Here is an 18,328-nt window from a genome sequence, read left to right as displayed (position 1 = left end):
CTAGCTGTGAACTCATTCCCGGTCTGTTGAGTTTTTTCCTATGTATTCACATTTCCTCAGGTTACAGGCTCTTTGGAAGTGCTGGGGTCAGTGACTCAGTCAATCACTACACACTCCGTACATGTCGACTAATGGCAGGTCTTAGAAAGCACTGAATAAGGAGACTCTACAGCCAGCCTAATGGCTTTATACCCCCTGATGGAAAATTGTACCTTTTCAAAGAGGTAAATCACAGCAAAATTGAAACACAATTTAGTCATGTTTTTTGAAATTTTGAAACTTCTGGCATTTGCAAACTCTTCCTTAACTTACCCCTAGTTGTTCATAAACTCACAGGATTCTGTGTAAGCTCCAAATGAAGGCAAACTCAATTAGGTGCTTTTAGTAGCAGAAATGCCTACAAATTGTTGTTATGCTTAGCCTAGCTCTGCTCTCAGTAACTCACCTGTATCCTTCTGAATTTCCTGTTTCCTGAATTACGTTCAATTCTGTTAAAAAGCTGCCTGTGGCTGATTCACCTACCACTTTGCTACAGACTTGTGAGCTACTTTACCATCTTTTCAATTAATTTCCCTTTTCCTGTTCTCTTACATTACTATCTTGTACCTGCTCTGATTGATACTTCTTCCTGACCAGCTGTGTCCAGTGCCTTTTAATGGTTTCTTTGAGATCTGGTGGTTCCCAAACCAACTCACAATATTATCCTGGTTTCAGATGTCTTGGCAAAACCCTGTTGATACAATGAGTGACAGATAAAAATGAAATTATTTGAAACAAAGTGTACTGTCCAACTTAATCTTGGCTTTCTTGTCTGACCGGTGGCCTCTCCTTCCATTGCCTTTGGTTTTGGCTGGTTTTCATATTGATTTTTCGAAGGGCTCCGAAGTGCTTGTATGAGGGAAACTTTATAAATGCAAATTTGTTTGACAAGTAAGTGTTTTCTCTGTGAACTAAGCTATTAATCACGTCCTATGAGAAATATAAGAATCAGAGGTTTGGAGTAAAAATTTTAATGATTGCTTCTAGCTATCTGCATGACCTTGTCAAGAACCTTCTTTAGCTCTGCTCCTCCTGTTATGCAGTTATATACAACTGCAGGTTCATCAGGGACAGTGCTGATCCTTAAACAGATACTCGCAAGCAGCATGGTGATAGGTACCTTTTTGTTTGCATTATTAAGTATGCAAGGAGAAGACCTAACCAGAGCCCTATTTAACCTCAAAACACATCACTCATGGCCTTTTAAGATCACTTGCCTTCTCTGCTACAGTTGCTTATTTGTGTGCTGTGCAAAGTACAAAGAGACCTCACACATAAATCACTCAAAAATGCTGTGAAAAGATTTTCTTTTTCTCATGTTATACCTTGGCTTTCCTACTGTGTGATCATTGATTATACTCAGGTCAATCAAAAAGACATGAAACTGTGTGCATCATGTAAAATCAGTCTGCCCTAGCTTGTGGCCCTGATAGGCAGTAGAAAATCCTGCAAGACTTCTGGAATTGGCCACAATAAACTGCAGAAAAAAGAGCGTCAATGAGAGACTCAGCTCTTACACGTCTTTTTCATTCTTTTGTTAACAAGAGCAGTAAATTGTATCCTTGCAAGGCATAGTGCTTTACTTTTTAGATTGTTTTCTGTCAAACTGCTATGTAAGAAAAGCAGATTCTGTCTCTGCTTAAACTGTTGTTTTACCTGCAACATGTTTTCCATAATTCCCTTTGTCCAAATCAAATTACGTGCTCATGAAATCTAATTGAAGGCCAAATTCTACTGCATTTGCTCTAAGGAGATCTGCTGAAGTGAGTGGCACTAGTCCTGAGTATTGGCAGAAGTGGGTGACTGAACTGGGCTCATGGGGAATTTGCAATTGAATTTACGAGCAAACAAGAGCTTCCTGCCACTGCTTTCACTGTTGAAATGCACATTTCAGATGCTGTGAAAGGCTTTTCTTTTTTTTTTCACCCTATATTCCAGCTTTCCATGTGTGTAAGCATTGATTATCTTCAAGTCAGTCAAAAAGGTATGAAATGTAGACTTCTCCAGCCACCTACAGCTGATTTCAGTTGTTCTCCTGAACAACATAATTCTGAACTGGTCTTATCTAATGTCAGCTCATCATATGGCTCTTAGTAAGCGGCACCAGAAAGGAGTTATCTCATGAGCTGAATTATTGCATTCACTGTTTTATCTTGGAGCAAAGGCAGAAAATGTCTGGGGCAACCTGTCTCCGGTAAAGCAGATAACCGGGAAGAAGCAGTAAGCACAGAGGTGGAATAGTGATAAAACAGTGAGACCAAATAGTCTCAAATTTGTCCTTTTTAAAAAAATAAAAGGGGTAATGCTATAAGTCAGTAAAATGAGTAAGAGGCAGATGAATTGGGAATGATTAGTCACTTTTCCAAGCATGACAAGGCCCTCAAATGATAAGGCTGTGAATTAAAGCAAAAAAAACAACAAAACAAACAAAGGAAACAATTTTATCACAAAGTGCTTAATAACATTGTAGAAATCTTTGTCGTTGAACACTATAGGGCCAAAGGTACAATTAACCTTACAGTCAGAAAGGTATCAGAAAAAGTTAAGTATAGAGTATGCCACCTTCAGCTCAGAGACGCCATGAACCACAGAATCCTGAACGCCAGGAAAATGCAAGGATCATGCTAATTGCACCCTCTTTCTCACAAGCTTTACCTGGGCATCTATTACTAGCAAAGGTTAAACAAAAATTCAGCTGGAGACAGGATATTAATTCTTATTCAATCGTGGCATATAAATTGTAGATGAATATCCTATACTATTATAGAACAATACTCCAGATTCAGAAATACAGAAATATGTGAAGCTAAAGTGTCTGCCAGATGCATTTAGTTTGATATCAAATTTTACTTTCAAACCCACATGAATGTGAGGAATGAGACCTGGAGATCTGAGGCAAAGCATCACAATGAGATTAGGTGGTTTTGCTTAATGTTTTCTCTCTTCTGTTAGGAGAAGCAACATTGATTATAAGATAATACTGCAAAAATGCAGCCTCTAGCCCACAGTGTTCTACAAGCACCAGTTCTGGAGTGTTCAAGAGTGTTTTGACAAAACATCTCTGAATGCTTGCTTTATTCGTGTACTCATATATACTCTTTGTCCTTGTACTCCTACCTGGGCACTCTCTGTTTTTTGCTGTCAGAGACAGCATCCTGCATGAGAAACGCTTGATCTGCCCTGACCTGGCTGTTCTTATGTCATGAGCCTGGTGGCTTTGCTGGGCAGGTGATGTGGCTGCAGGGTAATGCAGCCTCCTCCTGCTCCACGGCTGGTCTGCTGGTGAGAGAGAAGTGTGATCCTACAAGGCAGGGTGCACTCAGTGGGCCCTCATTAGCACAGTGGCTCTGACTGGACCTTGTCAAGAAGATGGGGAGCTGCAGTTTGCCAATTCTCAGCTGGTTCACTGTGTCCCAATGACTTCTTTTCTTAAGGCAGCAGTCAGGGCAGCTTGGCCCTATATGCTGCGTTTGAACACTATTAATGACTTCTGGACTTATTTTTGACTCTTGACCCTCTCACAAGTTAGAAAAAAAAGGCAGGACAAAGTGGAAACTTAGAGGAATTCACATAAATTTGCAACCTGCAACAGGGATGAGGTGTTGCATGAAGCTGCTGAAACTGCAGGTCTGTGTTCTGTCTCTAGTGTATGAAGATATTAAAAATTTCTTAGTTTCCCCACACAATCTCCACTTCAATGGTGTCAGTGTGCCCTGTCTCACAAATATCCAGAGCACAGAGGTATCAGTAAAAGACGAATAATCCACTTCAATTTACATTGTCCAAGGATGCACTCCCATTTGGCTCTTTAAAGTTCATAATGCAAAGGAAGAAGCTGTGATGCACCCTCTACAAGGAAAAAGAGTGCGGCTCTGACGTAGACCGCAATGAAGAAAAGGTCTGTGTACACAGGCATAAGATATGCAAGAATTTGGTTATCCTTTCAGCCTCTCCTGTTGAGTGATTCAGAATTCAGATTGTGCAAGATTATGCTTTGGCATCAGCTGAAAATGAATTCATTTAATTTGGTCAATAATAACAGAATAACTATTACCACTGATATTAATTCTTAGCTAACTGGCGCTCTGTGTTTTCCTTAGTACGGCTTTCTTCTCAAACTAAGCCATGGAACAAATCACAGAGCTGCTTTTGTAAAAGAGCCTGTGCAAAACCAAATGGTTAATTATGTTTGCAATCATTCCTGACTAAAGCCCTGTGTGTCATTCCTTGGAAACATCATTCGTGGTTCATCTAGAATTTAATGCCTCCAAATACTGCATATTTCTCTCTCAAAGCAGAGAGAATTTTACACTTTTGATGCCTCTAATTAAGATCAAAGAGATTCTTCTACACAAACTTTCCTAACCATTATTTTTACAGCCTGTATGACTGCAGAGCAGTTGTTCTCTATCTCTTTCTTTTTCTCTTTCTCTTTCTAAACAGATATTGCTTCTTCCCCTGTTTGATCAAACCTTATTTGTTCTTCATTGCAGATAGCAGCTCAAGCAGTGCTATTTATGTGTATGAACACTGCAGGAATCTTCATTAGCTACCTGTCAGACAGAGCGCAACGTCAAGCCTTCCTGGAGACCAGAAGATGTGTAGAAGCCAGACTGAGACTAGAGACAGAAAATCAGCGACAGGTATTGGAGAAACAATCCTATCTTTTTATTAATTAGAATTTATAATTGCACAAGACTGGGCTTGCTGACTCCCATTTGGTGCCACCTGATTTGTGCAGGTTAAGTGAGTTTCATGCTGTTATTTGGCTGGTGCATATTGAACTGATATGACATCTGAAAGATCTTCACTGGGAAAGAGGATGAATAGAGAATGGCTGTTCATTGTTCTTTCCCATAAGAGAAGAGGCCATCAAATGAAACAGCAACTGATAAGTGTTTAAAATCGGTTCTTTACACGAGGGGTTAAACTGGGGAATTTCATGTTTCAGAGTGTTGTGGATACTAAAACTCTTATCAGTTAAATGAAAACTAAGCAAGTTCATGGTAGTGAACTCTGCCTAGGCAGAGAAAATACTAAAACATCACCTCTGGCTCACAGATGAATTTTTGGAGCTGAGAGGCCATTGCAGCGAAGTATCACTATGTACTTCCTCTGTTCTGAACGCTTCCGTAAAAGTCTGCTTTTGGCTACTGTGTACAGTAGCATACTGGGTTAGGTAAACTTTTTATCCGAGCAAGTATGGCTGTTCTTAGATACATCATCTTTTCCAATACAGAATAAGAGGGGTTGAATAAAAAAATTTTGCTGCTTTTGCTTTTTTTTCTTTTTATACCAAGTGAACATAAATGAGATGTAGCATGGAATACATGTTTTGCATCAGAAAGTTCCCTGCTGTTTGAAAACTTGCACTAAGGTCAAAATACATAGTGTGTGTGTATATATATATGTTACACTGCTATTTCATGAACTCAACCATTCATTTTGTCCTGTTGTATAATACATGTATTACTTCTCAATTTTATTTCAACTGCTTCTTCAAAGTCATGCAGAGATCTAGGAAGATGTCATATTCTAGACTTTACTGACTAATGACTCAGTATGAATGCATGACTGTGCTGAGTAATTCAAGTTACTTGTGCCAGAACACCAGATGTTGCAATAGGATGGGGGATGATGGTTTTAAACTAGAACAGGTGAGATTCAGGCTGGATGTGAAGAAAAAATTCTTTACAATGAGGGTGATAAAATACTGGCACAGGTTGTCCAGAGAGGTGGTGGATGTGCTATTCTTGGAGACATTCAAGGCCAGGCTGGATGTGGCTGTGGGTAACCCGATCTAGTTGAAGGTGTCCCTTCTAATTGGAGGGGGGTTGGACTAAAAGGTCTTTGAAAGTTCTTTCCAACCCAAACCATTCTATGACTCTATGATCTTTCCAGCCACTGCTGACTGAAGAGGCTCAGAGGGATGTTATCTGGGATGCTTTGTTGTCATTTTGTCTGGAGAACCACATTTTTATATGGTTTGGTTTTGGGGTTGGTTTTTGGGTTTTTTTTTTTTTTTTTCATTTTTCTTCTTTCTAATCTTTTATAAACTAATATTTTAAACTTGACTTTTGCAATTTTCGGATGGGAAGTTTGTTCTAAAACTCTTCATAAAACACTAGCAATAATTTCTCCCTGTTCCAGATGATTCTGAGAATTTTCCATTAGAATTGTTTGCTGAATTTTTTTTTCTATTAGAAAATTTAAGGCAGATATTTTCCATTTGGGTGGGTTTAGAAAGAATCAGACTTTGGGTTTTTTTTGTTTGGTTTGGTTTTTGTTGTTTTTTTTTTTTTGTGAGGGGTGAAGTAGGAGCTGGATCTGAAATACTTGTTTTTAATCATTTAATGTTGAACTCTGCATTTTGTCATGGCTAAGTGCCTTGCAAGGCTTCAGGGTTGTGCTGTCCCTTGAAGGCAGAACTCGACTGAAGTGCTACCTTATTGTAGTTGAGACTCACCCATAACTAAACAAAGTAATGTGTCACGGGTATCATATGACTGGAAATGCATGTGGGAAAATGTAGTTGGGCCAACAAAAATCCCACAAGAAACAAAGCCAGACATCAGAGACACAAAATGAAAGATCTCTTCTAAAACTCGATTTCATGATAAACTAACTCAAAATTTAGGAATGAAACATTTTGAAATATTTCTTATTAATCTTGTTGGAACTTTAAAGCTGTGTTTTTATGCACAGCTATCAATATATATATAAATAATAATCCAAGTATTATTCTTTTTATTTTTCTTATTTTTCTTTTAATCTGTATTTGGGAAAACAAGGACAAAATACTCTAATACTGGAATGTCTTGAATGGAGAGCCTGTGTCCCTCAGTCTCTAGTTTTAACTTTGCTTCCGAAGTAGTAGCTCATTTAAGCAATTTCTAAACGTATCTTGTTTAAGGAGACTGGCAATACCACTGCTTTTCTTCAATACTCTGTTTATGCTTACTTGACCAATATCCATAGGCAGTAATTCAGCGAATGTTAGCATTTTTCTATCTTGAAGAACTGTATTTCATGATGCAGGGAGTCTGTAGTTGACAGGACTGTAAAAAATATGTTACCCGTTAATGTATCTCACATTTCTAAAAGTAAGGATTAAATACTGATGAAGCCTATTAAATGCATTCTATGACTTTCTAGAAAATAGCTTTGAAAAATGAAGGGGGAGGGATAGGCGAAAAAAAATGTGAGCAGGCAAATTGTGATGCAGCTTACGAAAATTACTAAAAATATGCCTGAGGAGATAAAAATGTGCAAAGAAAGTAGAGCAATAAGTATTTGTGTAATTCTTCCAGATATTAATTCCAGGAATTATTAATTCTGTTCCACTTTGATTTATTTCTCCTCCAATTCCCATAAACAGGCTAAACATAAGGTTTCTTACAGCAGGGTCAAGCTTTTTGTGGCTTTCATTGGTGGTACTGCTACCTTTCATAGTAATGGGTGACATCATAATCAAAATCTCTCAAGGTCTGTTTCCATCCCACACAGCTTCCACTTCTTAAACTGAAAGAAATGGGTAATTACAATTGGTTAATTGTATTGACATATCATACATATGATGAATCATGTGAAGCATGACAGCTTGCCAGATAGGCCCAACAGGATCTGGTTTTGTCATTCATTTAAATCAGAAGACCAGTAAAATTAAAGTAAGAAAAACAAACATGAGTTAAAAAATACAGCAGGGAATGGTATGCTTTTCCACAAGGAAATGCAGAATAATACTCCATTTTTTAATAAAGTTCATATAAATGGTTCAGATACAGAATCATAGAATTGCATTTTGTGGTCAAAACCAAGATGTTTTTATGTATGTCTAGACAAATTTCATATAGATAACTATTTTTTTTTTCAGCAAAAGGAGTTTCATTCATTTGCCATCATAATTTTCGTAAAATGTGTTGAAAAAAGAATCCTACAAGAACCGACAAATTCTTTTGTATTGTTTGTGCTACTCTGAGCTGAAATTTGAACAGTTAGACGTGACGGTTGGTTTTCCAGATACCATTATTTTCCATCAGTGTCTTCCCTCTGCAGGATTTTCAAGGTTTAAGGACTCCTTGCTCTATTTTAGTATTGCTGTGAGGTTTTCCAGTTTGACAGTAAAAGTCTTTTTTAAGGAGCCTGGCCGAAGTTTTTCAAGGCTTTTAAGTGACATAATTCCCAGTTTCTGCTTCCAAAACTCCGTACAATTAAGCTTCTACATCTTTTTCTCTCCTTCCTCCTTCATCACCATTTACTTTCAACAAGCTTTTGAGTAAAATTTCCAGAAGTATTTCAGAAAGTCAAGAGCTTCAGTAGTATTTTCAGAAGTGACTGATTCAACAAGGATCTGATTATTTTCATTATTACTTTTTATTTTTAAGCACCTGGCATTGTTACCAAGTACATATTAGCATTTTCAATTGCAATTAATTTTGTAACTCTAATTACTCTATTAATAAACTGAACAGTACTGTGGATACAGAAGAGAATTACTCCAGCAGTCATTGCTAATGATGTTTATGCACTTAACTGCATGGTATTGTCTGTGTGACACTATTTGGAAATCCCAGCTCTCTGCGGAACTGAGGGAACATCTGTTTCTACTTCTTTCCCAATTTTAACTAGAATATTAGAATTTTGGTGAAGATCTAGAACATTTCAGAGCTTGGCTTAGATAAATGAGACTCCACTGCTAATGAGTACAAGATAGAATGTATCATAGAAAGATAGAATATCAGAGAAGCAAGCTACAGAAGGTAGCACAGACAAAATAACATGTAGTAAAACCAGCCCCAGTTTACCAGTTATTGAGCAAATCATTAATTTAAATATTTTTCTAATAAATTGTAGCTAGTTGTTTGTGCTTAAGATATCTACCTACATCAATCAAAAATGGCAGCCATTAAAATGTCCTCCACTTTTGTGTTCAATACATTGCAATTGTGAATAAAAAACAAACATGAGGTTCTCAGATTTCTTAAGTCCATTTTGTCAAGGGCATTAAGAAAAGCTTCTACAGGAACACTGGTGATAAATGGAACACTAGGGAAAATGTGGGCCCACTCTGGAAGGAAACAGGAGACTTGATTACCCAGGACATGGAGAAGGCTGAGATACTCAACAACTTTTTGCTTTGAATTTCACTGGCAAGAGCTCCAGCCACACTGCCCAAGTCACGGAAGGCAAAGGTTGGGACTGGGAGAATGAAGAACTCCCTGCTGATGGTGAAGATAAGGTTCAAGAACACCTAAGAAACCAGAAGGTGTTTAAGACCTGATGAGATGCAACTGCAGGTCCTAAGGGAAGAGGCAGATGAAGTGGCCAAGGCACTATCCATCGTATTTGAGAAGTCATGACAGTCTGGTGAAGTTCCCACTTTACTGGAAAAGGGGAAACATAATGTCCATTCTTAAAAAGGGAAAAAAGGAAGACCTGGGAACTACAAGCCAGTCAGTCTCATCTTGATGCCCAGCAAAATCGAGGAGCAGTTTCTCCTGGAAATGAAGCACATAGACAATAATGAGGTGATTTATGACAGCCAACAGGCCTTCACTAAGGGAAAATTGTTCCTAACAAATTTGGTGCCCTTCTATAATGGGGTTGCAGCTTTGGTGGATAAGGGAAGAGTAACTCCTATAGTCTACCTGGACTTGTGTTTTGACTTCTTTGTCTTTAAACACATGTGCATGGATTTGACAGATGGACCACTTGGTGGATAAGGAATTGGCTGCACGTTCACACTCAAAGAGCTGTGGTCGACAGCTCAATGTCCAACTGGAGATCAGTAGTGAATGTTGTCTCTCTAGTGTCAGTATTGGGGCTGGTGCTATTTAACATCTTTGTTGGTGACATGGACAATGGGATTGAGTACACCCTCAGCAAGTCTGTTGACACCAAGCTGTGTGGCGCAGTCAACTATTCTTTGATTCCATGATTTCATTTCAACAATATAATCACTTTCTACCACCTGCTTGGAGTTTTGAGCCAATATGTTGATTTGATATCTGTATGTTTCAAAAAGGTTGACACCCAGCACTGTACTTTGTTAAGAATCCCTTCAAAAACATTGCCTTACTTTTTAAGTTGATTTTATCATAAAGACACAGCAGGTAATTCTGCTTTCATAGCATCTGGGAAATGAAAGTAGAAAGTATAACTTACTTTCTTAATTAGATACTGCAAAACTTCCAAAAACAATGAGTACGCAGTTCTCCTCATTGTGAAAATACTGTGAAATTGCCTTAATGAAGAACAGCAACCTGCATTAAATTTCATTTTCATTTCTATTTTTCATCATACAAAATCCCTAAGTTTTAGATGAATGTCATATTAAATCCAGGCACATATTGAAGTGATGACTTTATGAAGAACTGAATTCATAATCTCTCTCTGATGTTCTTAACTGTTCTTTCTCCAGCAAATCATATTAATTTGAAACTTGTCTAACATTTTAAACCCTCAAATATTATAATTTCATTATAAAGTCTTTCAGATAGCTGTCACTCTGCCTGTTCCTCCACCACATACAAACAAGTTATACATAGTTGAAAACAAACATTGTGTGCGAAAGTTAATATTTGACTTACAAAATTGCTTGTGACTGAAGATGGAAATGGAGGCTTAAAATTACTAGGAAGGGTACATCCCAGAAGTTATGGAGCTAAATGGCTTTAAAAATCAGTCCAGCTCCTAGCTGTTGTCTTGTAATAAAATTGCAATGTTACATCATTGGTATTTATAGAAAAATCATTTTCCTTATAGTTATAAGACTTATATGTCATGGACACACTTCTGTTCTCCATCCAAGACCTCAGTCGACCAATGAAACTATTGAAGCCTGAATAAAGCAACAGGGAAATATTGGTGGGAGGCTGCTTCCAAGCTAAGCAAAGTTGTTAGACTGTATCCTAACATAAATAACTTGTGAAATTGGACTAGTTTTCAAAGGAAAAATAACATAAAGCCCCTCTGAAGCATTTTGTTTACATTATTTCTGGCAGATTTAGGGCACCTGATAGTATCTTGTGAAAGAAGGGTCTTCTCTGCAGTTGTTTGAGATGGCAGGTAAAATCAGTCCAGATCTGTGTGACGCTTATATTTGTCCTTTGGCAAGGTGCTTTTCTTTTTCTCACTGTAGCAGGCTCTTCATCATTCATGAAAAGAAAATTCCTTACGTGGTGTGCAGAACTCACCAGCAAAGCTGCACTTCCACTGCTGGGCTAAACTATTGAGAAGGACTAAACTCAATTCAGAAACAAATCCTCCAGGTTTTAAGCCCTAAGTTGTCAAATAGAGAAAAGTATTTTACTTTAGCACTACATTTGTGCAGTCTCAGTGGTTACCTATTGTTAGACACTACTAAAGACAAAATGCATTAGTCTCTCGCTGTCTTGTTTACATCCTTCTCCACCACGGTATTTAGCAGGCAGACCCCTTTCTCTGCAGGTATCACCTAAAATTCCACTAAGAGAAGGTCCTCTTATATGGAAATAAAGCTCCTTCTTGATGTCTACTCTAACCCTTATGAATATTTCCTCGGGTGTCTAACATCCTGGCAGAGAAAACAGAGAAGAAAGAGCAACTAAGAGCGTTGGCGGGGAACAACCATTGCCTGCCTGTAGTCTTGCAAGGAGTACTCAGGCAAGAAAGTTCTGTCTGGCAGCATGCATCCATCAGGCTTCTGAAGATGCTTCCCATCAGGGAGGCATGTAGACAGGCATCTTCAGGTATAGTTAAGTTTTTGGTCAGATTAGAGGGAGGCAAGAAGAAAAACCTTTTCTTCATTAAATGATGTAATGAGAAGAGTCCTCTATGAGAACACCCTAGCAGACAATTCCTCCCAGCGAGTTCTGCCACTGGAGTACTGAACACCCACTTTCCATCTAATCTTTCTCATAGGGGATTCCACAAGTTCAATTAAAGCTCATTTTGAAAGTTAAAACAGTTTGGATATTATTTCATTCAACTTCCACAAAGGATTTGCGCTCACCACCCTATAGAGCCTTTCACCCAGGTGAGAAGAGGGTGGTTTTATTTTCTGTGTGTGAGCACATTCTATTTTTCCAGTGTGGGTATGAGGGCTGTAGATGGAGAAGACACCCCTTAGTATTCAGAAAAGTCTGCTGTTGACATATTTAATCCCTCCTGCCTGTTATCTATGGAAAAACTGTAATCCTGTCTTAATCTCTTTTTCCATTAGAAAACTGTTCTGTTTGACCATTTGTTTCCCTTCTACTTGCAGAAGATTTTATTCTCGCTTTCCTCTGCAACAATCTCTATTTCCCACAGCTTTAAGAAGGTCTCTGCAGATTGATAAACTCTGTTCTGTTTATTAAAACAGAAATAAAATCGTCTTACAAGTTGCATGGGTTTTATCAAGCCCTTACAGATCTAGAGTTTAATCAACCATCAGTACTTTGCAACATCTAACATAAGAGCAGATTGGACTAGGATTGGAAAGGACATTTTAAGAGGTTAAACACTATAAAGTCTTTCTTTTACATATATATGGGTACTAAGAATATGAAAATTCCTCTAAATTGGTAAGAGGATAAAGTCCAGATCAGGTTTAAAAATAGAGTCATCTGAATTTTAGAGATCATATGACCTTCTTTTTTAATTGTAAAAGAAGTTTAAAACGCTTCGCAAATAAAAATTGCAATCACAATAATAAAGGTTTTATTTTTAAAGGGCAAAAAGAACCTCACAATCCTGTGTAAACGTCAGTTAGATACTGCATTATAGTCAGCCTTTTTTTTCCTTATAGGAAACGATCTGTTAAATGTGAACTGCTCAGAAAAGTTTCACATTTATCTAGACTTCCTTTCATCTTGTGCCTTTCTCCAAAGAACTATGATCCTGTCCTGGGTTGAGCAGCAGCAGTCATTTTCCTCCTTCTTAGTAGCTGGTGCAGTGCTGTGTTTTGATTTTTTTGGCCTGGGAACAGAGCTGATAACGCCGATGTTTTCAGTTGCTGCTCAAATGTTTGGTCTGGCCAAGGACTTTCCGAGCCTCATGCTCTGCCAGGGAGGAGGGGAGGCCGGAAGGAATCAGAGACAGGACACCTGACCCAAACTGACCAAAGAGGTATTCCGTACCACAGCACGTCATGCCCAGGATGTAACTGGGAGTTACCCAGAAGGGCTGGGACTGCAGGGTTGGATGAGGTATCGGTCGGTGCTCGGCTGGGGGGAGTGGGGCAAGTTATTGGTTGGCTGGTGTTGAGGTGTTGTATTCTTTCCTCTTGTTATTTCCTTTATCATTATTATCATTGGTGGTAGCAGTAGTGATTTGTGTTATACCTTAGTTGCTAAACTGTTCTTATCTCAACCTGTGGGAGTTGCATTCTTTTTGATTCTCCTCTCCATCCCTCCAGGAGCAGGGGGAGGGCAAGAAGGGGGGGGAGTGAGTGAACGAGCTTTGTGGTTGGGTTTAAACCAGGACAGATCCCAATAGAAATTTGTTCATGTCATTGCTCCTCTGGTATTTAGAGGCTCAAACTCAAAGCATAACATAGCTGTCAATCAAAAAAGCCAAGGAATTTGCAAACTTCTTATTGTTCTTCACAATCGATATCCATATCATGATTGACCTGTTTCTTAAGTACATTAACAGATCTTTCTTCCTTACTGAGGTGGGGAGAAGCAGTATTTACATGCACATACGTTTTTATAGCAACCACGGAACATGTTACAAGACTGGCATGTACACTTTCTGCACCTTCTTGACTCAAAACACCCCATTTGCTTAACCGACTTGCAGTAGAAAGCACAGTTTGCATGTCAGATTGTTGTTTGTTTGTTTCTTATCATCAGGGCACAACTCCCCATTTTGCTTTTAAGTAGAAACCTAATGTAAAATCAAGAAACAAATAATCCTCTGCCTTCTCTCCCATTCCTTGCAAATTTGGAGTAGTTGCATGGTCTCAAAGGGAATAATGAGATTTACAGCCAGTGCTGGAGAGATAGGAATCAGACTCTGAACTGCAATTATAGAGAGGAAATATAATGCCAGATAGTGTCAGGACTTCAGGGATGGGATCTTTCCCTGGAAGAAATTGGTGAGAAAGGAACTTCCCCTCCCTAGGAGCTGGCTTTTGGAGCTAGTGATAAAAACTCTTTCTGAAAATCTGTGGCTTCTTACCAGGCTGCTCAAATGCTCTGCTTGTCAATAGTTGATCAGGTTTTGGTGGCTTGTGCCTCCTGTGTTCTCAGCTATTTACTAAAGAGAGAGATATCTAATTAAAACAAAAAAGCCATTATCACAGCTCACTAACCTGCTGATGTCCTAGGGAAGTGGACAAAGGTGAAATGAGTAACGGGAATGAAAGCGTTTCAGACCCCTACAGTGATGAGACACTTCTGCCAGCTGGTCTGCAGTACAGTCATCCCTGCTTAAATGAACCCCAGGCTCCAAACTCACCAGTCTAGTGCCTTTCCTGAGTTCTGAATATACTTACTCATTTGAAGGTAATTATTTTTTCTTGTTTGGGACTGGAACTTGTAGGCTGCTAAGGAAAGTTATTATAAACTAGCCTGAAATGACTGTAGGAGAACTCTGAAAATGTCCTTACAAGCTTCACAAATAACCCAGCGGCTCTGTAGTCCAGATAATGGCTTTACATTATCTGACCAGGAGCAGTACCAATTCTAAGCTAGCCAGGGTCAAGTCATTGGTGTCATTGCTGAGATAATTTAAGATAAAATATTTAGATTGGTGTTCATGAATGTCTTTCACACCATCAGTATTTAAGTACCCACCTCCAACCCTATTAAAATGTATCTCATTTTCATAAAGTGACCATTACTTCCATCTAGAGAAGCTTCCCAGGGAAAGTTTTATCCAGTTTGTGCTGTTTAGTGTTGGAGTCTTGCAGGTCTCTGAGAAGGTGTATTCCTTGTTTTGACCAGAATAGATGACCTCTCTTTTCCAACTTGTTTTTCTGCAGTGATTTAATCATATAAAGCTGAAAAATATATGATATGTGAGGCTGCTTTCTGAAATTTTCCATGTCATTAGCTAGTACTGTTGAGAAATGTGTATTTTGCTGAAGTTGCCTAGTAATTTCTGAAGCATCAAAAAAGTAACAAAATGGAAAAAGAAACACCTAAATTAATAGAAAGTGGAAACAGTGCAGAACAATTACATGAAGGTTCTATAGCAGATGAGACAAAGCAGTCCTGGAGAACTGAAAGTGTACTAGCGCATAGTACCACAGACATTAAAGTCAGATGGGCTATTCTGATATTTTAGAATAAAATTGAATTGTAAGAGCTGTTTTGTACTCATTTTGTGTTCCAGCAAAATAAGCAATAGCTTAAGATTATGCCATTATGGAATCAGTTTCCAGTAGGTGTGTCTATCTGTCTCCTGTTCTTAAAGTATAACTCATCCTTCCTGTTCAAACTAATTCAAATTTATGGAAGCTAATGCACTAGAAGACAGTACAATGCTTTTTGTTGAGACATGAGTCTGATATCCATATAAATGTTTTTCTTCTAGCAATTTTTCTTCTCTACAATAATTTAATAAAGAATAAATTAAAAAAATCATCATGAGATTTGGAAAAAACAAAATTACAAAACTGTAAAATTTGCCCTTCCATGTATTAGACATGTCTAATGCATTACTGTGTATTAAAATCACTTGTAACCATAAATGCTGATGTCAATAAGACAGGGTGGTAATACAAATTGTTTTGTAATTCCTGCTTTTCACCACTAGTCTTTGTTACACGGTTGAGTTTCACAATGGAATGTAAGTAAGTCTAACATGCTCTTAATTCATGATGTAAAAGACAATGTGTTAGGATCCAGAGGATCTGGAATTGTTATCCATTGCTTGTACTCAATATTGACAAGGACACTGAATTTAAGACCTGTAGTTCCTACTGCCTACATTAACAACAGCTCAAATGACAAATCAATGTCAGGAGATTGTTTTGTGATGTAGCCTAGCAGGTCCAACAGCAGACCATTGCTGTCAAGGAACACAGACTCGTCCCCTGCAGTTTTTACTCACAGACACATGCTCCCTTCTCGGTCCCATGCAGGTTAGTAATCCTCACGTGGCCTTAGGTGAGCTGATTTGTTGCGCCTGTGCCATACTGTGCAAGCATCAGCTGCACTTAGTTTCATGATGAATCATGTTACTTTAAAAATAATTTTACGGAAGAATACAGTTTTTCACTTAAAAGATAACATGCAGCAGCAGTAACAGGTACCATGCAAAAAAAAAAAAAAAAATCAGCAGGAAGGTTTGTTCCACTACTTCCCAGCATGCTACAGGATGAGTTGAGTTTATATGAAGCCAAATGATACGGGGAAGGTATGAAAATACAAACTGGCAGCCCTGGAATCAGCCTTTTACATCTCAAGAAGCACAGGGCAAGGGGGCATTGAGACTGTGATATGCTTATATTGCCAACTGGCTGATGAGAGAGGTACCTCCTTTGATACCTGGCAATAGACTTAATCATCAAGCCTTGCCAAGGTTTTGTAAAGTGGCTTCAGGTACTTCAATCTTCAAAGCATTCATTATCCAACCAAAGCAAAGGACCAGCAGTATCTTGCAGTCCTTCCCTTCAGCATGTGTTACATATATTGTCTCATGCTGTTCTGGGCAGGAGTATTGAGGAAGCAGTTGAATAAAATGTCTTTCCTACAAGAAGTCTGTGGAAAAAGCTTCTTCTTTCTTGCATTACCACAAATTTTATAATGCTTTTCAGTGAACAACTAGACACCATTATAAAAAGTCATGTCTCTTATAAACATGAGGTTACTAATTTGGATCAGGATCTACCTGTGTTTCATAGCCAATAGGTAAACAAAAGGAGACCCCAAAACCTCCTGTGTGATCTGGCCTTGTTACCCTTTGAGAACAGCAGATGCCTAAATGGAACACATAGCCAAGAATGAGATGAATGGAAATAGTAACTGCCTGAACTCAAATGAAAGAAAGTTGATATAGCTTATATCTCATATTGCAGAAGTAAGTAGTAAAAGCAAACATGCAACCTCAGAACTCCATGAGTCTGAACATTTTAGATATAGCAGTTCCTTACATATTTTTTTTTACTTGCCATTTTCTCTATAGCACACAAGAAATTACAGCTGCAAATAGGCTGTTCATTGTGCACTAAGTTAGAACAAAGGAATTTCTTTTTAGAGCTGTTCATCATAATGAGAGGTGCTAATTCCCATTTTCTAGGGTGGCACTGTCATGGTTTAAGACAGGCATCTACTAGAATTATATCTGTTCTGAGTACTGTCAGTTTTTCAGTAGAATTTTTATCTACTTCCCTTAAATGTAACAAAAGCTAATGTGGTCCAGAAAAGCTAAAGCCACTGCTCTGAACAGCTCTTTTTTATGCTATTAAGTTCAGTGTTTAAGACTTAATGCCTCTATGATATTAATTGTAAATGTTGCCAAGGACAAGCTTGATGACTCTGGCAAAACGATTCTTTATAATTCAAGATGAAAAGTGTGGTGTTGATTCTGTAGAGTCTCTGTTGAGTTAAACATTTATGGGCTATGTCCACTCCAGTTTCACAGAGTTGGCCTGGGAACAGCCATAAGTAACTTGTTCCCTCATCCAAAGACTTCTTCCCACAAGATATATGTGAATGTATATAAAATATACATGATGAATATATTGAATATATGATACATTTGAAAGTATATCTAGAGAAGGAAGAACAAAACCTAAATTGAACTGTTGGTCAAGAGGGGCTTTTCATCCCTTGGCAAACCCAACCCCAATAAAGACATTGAGAAACAAAGGAAAATCCCAGGGCAGTTTAGGCAGCAAGTCATCGTCACTCGCACTATGCCATCTAAGTGGAGTCAGCGTAGGTAGCTTATGCAGACATCAGTTCATGCAGGAATGAGGTCTTCACATGACCTGCAGGAAAACCCTGGGGAGTTTGGCCTTCCTCTTGGCAAACTCCTGCAGTTCCCCGACTGTTTATTGATGTTCTGTGTTTGTTGGTACTTTGTTCTCTTTGATCAGCCCCTGTGGAAAGGTCTCCACTTTAGTTTTTATTCACAAGACTGAGACCTTCTGCATTGGTTAATAGACTCTTCCCAAGAACTGTTCCAAAGGTTGCTATTTACTTATCAGGGACATGTCTCACTTCTCCATGAATATGCCTAGCTACATTTGTGGAGTTCTATACACTGTTGTTACCCCCAGATTTCAGTATGGGCGACACAAGGGGTCAGTGCATGCAGGCCACAGAGGTGTTCAACAAAGAATGACTATTGTAGATGCATAAACTAAGAAGTG

The 18,328-nt window shown here is 38.4% G+C and overlaps 1 protein-coding gene across 1 annotated transcript in view; it reads left to right on the top strand.

Moving 5' to 3' along the window:
- The window catches only part of ADCY8 (adenylate cyclase 8), a 122,726-nt gene that overhangs the window by 25,032 nt on the left and 79,366 nt on the right, over positions 1-18,328 (top strand). Inside the window, exon 2 of the mRNA XM_065669440.1 lies at positions 4,533-4,682. Within this exon, the coding sequence (XP_065525512.1) occupies positions 4,533-4,682 (150 nt within the window). The remainder of the gene's footprint in view (positions 1-4,532; positions 4,683-18,328) is intronic.

The sequence above is a fragment of the Lathamus discolor genome, chromosome 2 (genome assembly GCF_037157495.1).
Source record: "Lathamus discolor isolate bLatDis1 chromosome 2, bLatDis1.hap1, whole genome shotgun sequence".
NCBI classification, from domain to species: Eukaryota; Metazoa; Chordata; class Aves; order Psittaciformes; family Psittacidae; genus Lathamus; species Lathamus discolor.
Note: the sequence above shows the minus strand (reverse complement) of the source record. Positions and strands in the feature narration are given on the sequence as shown.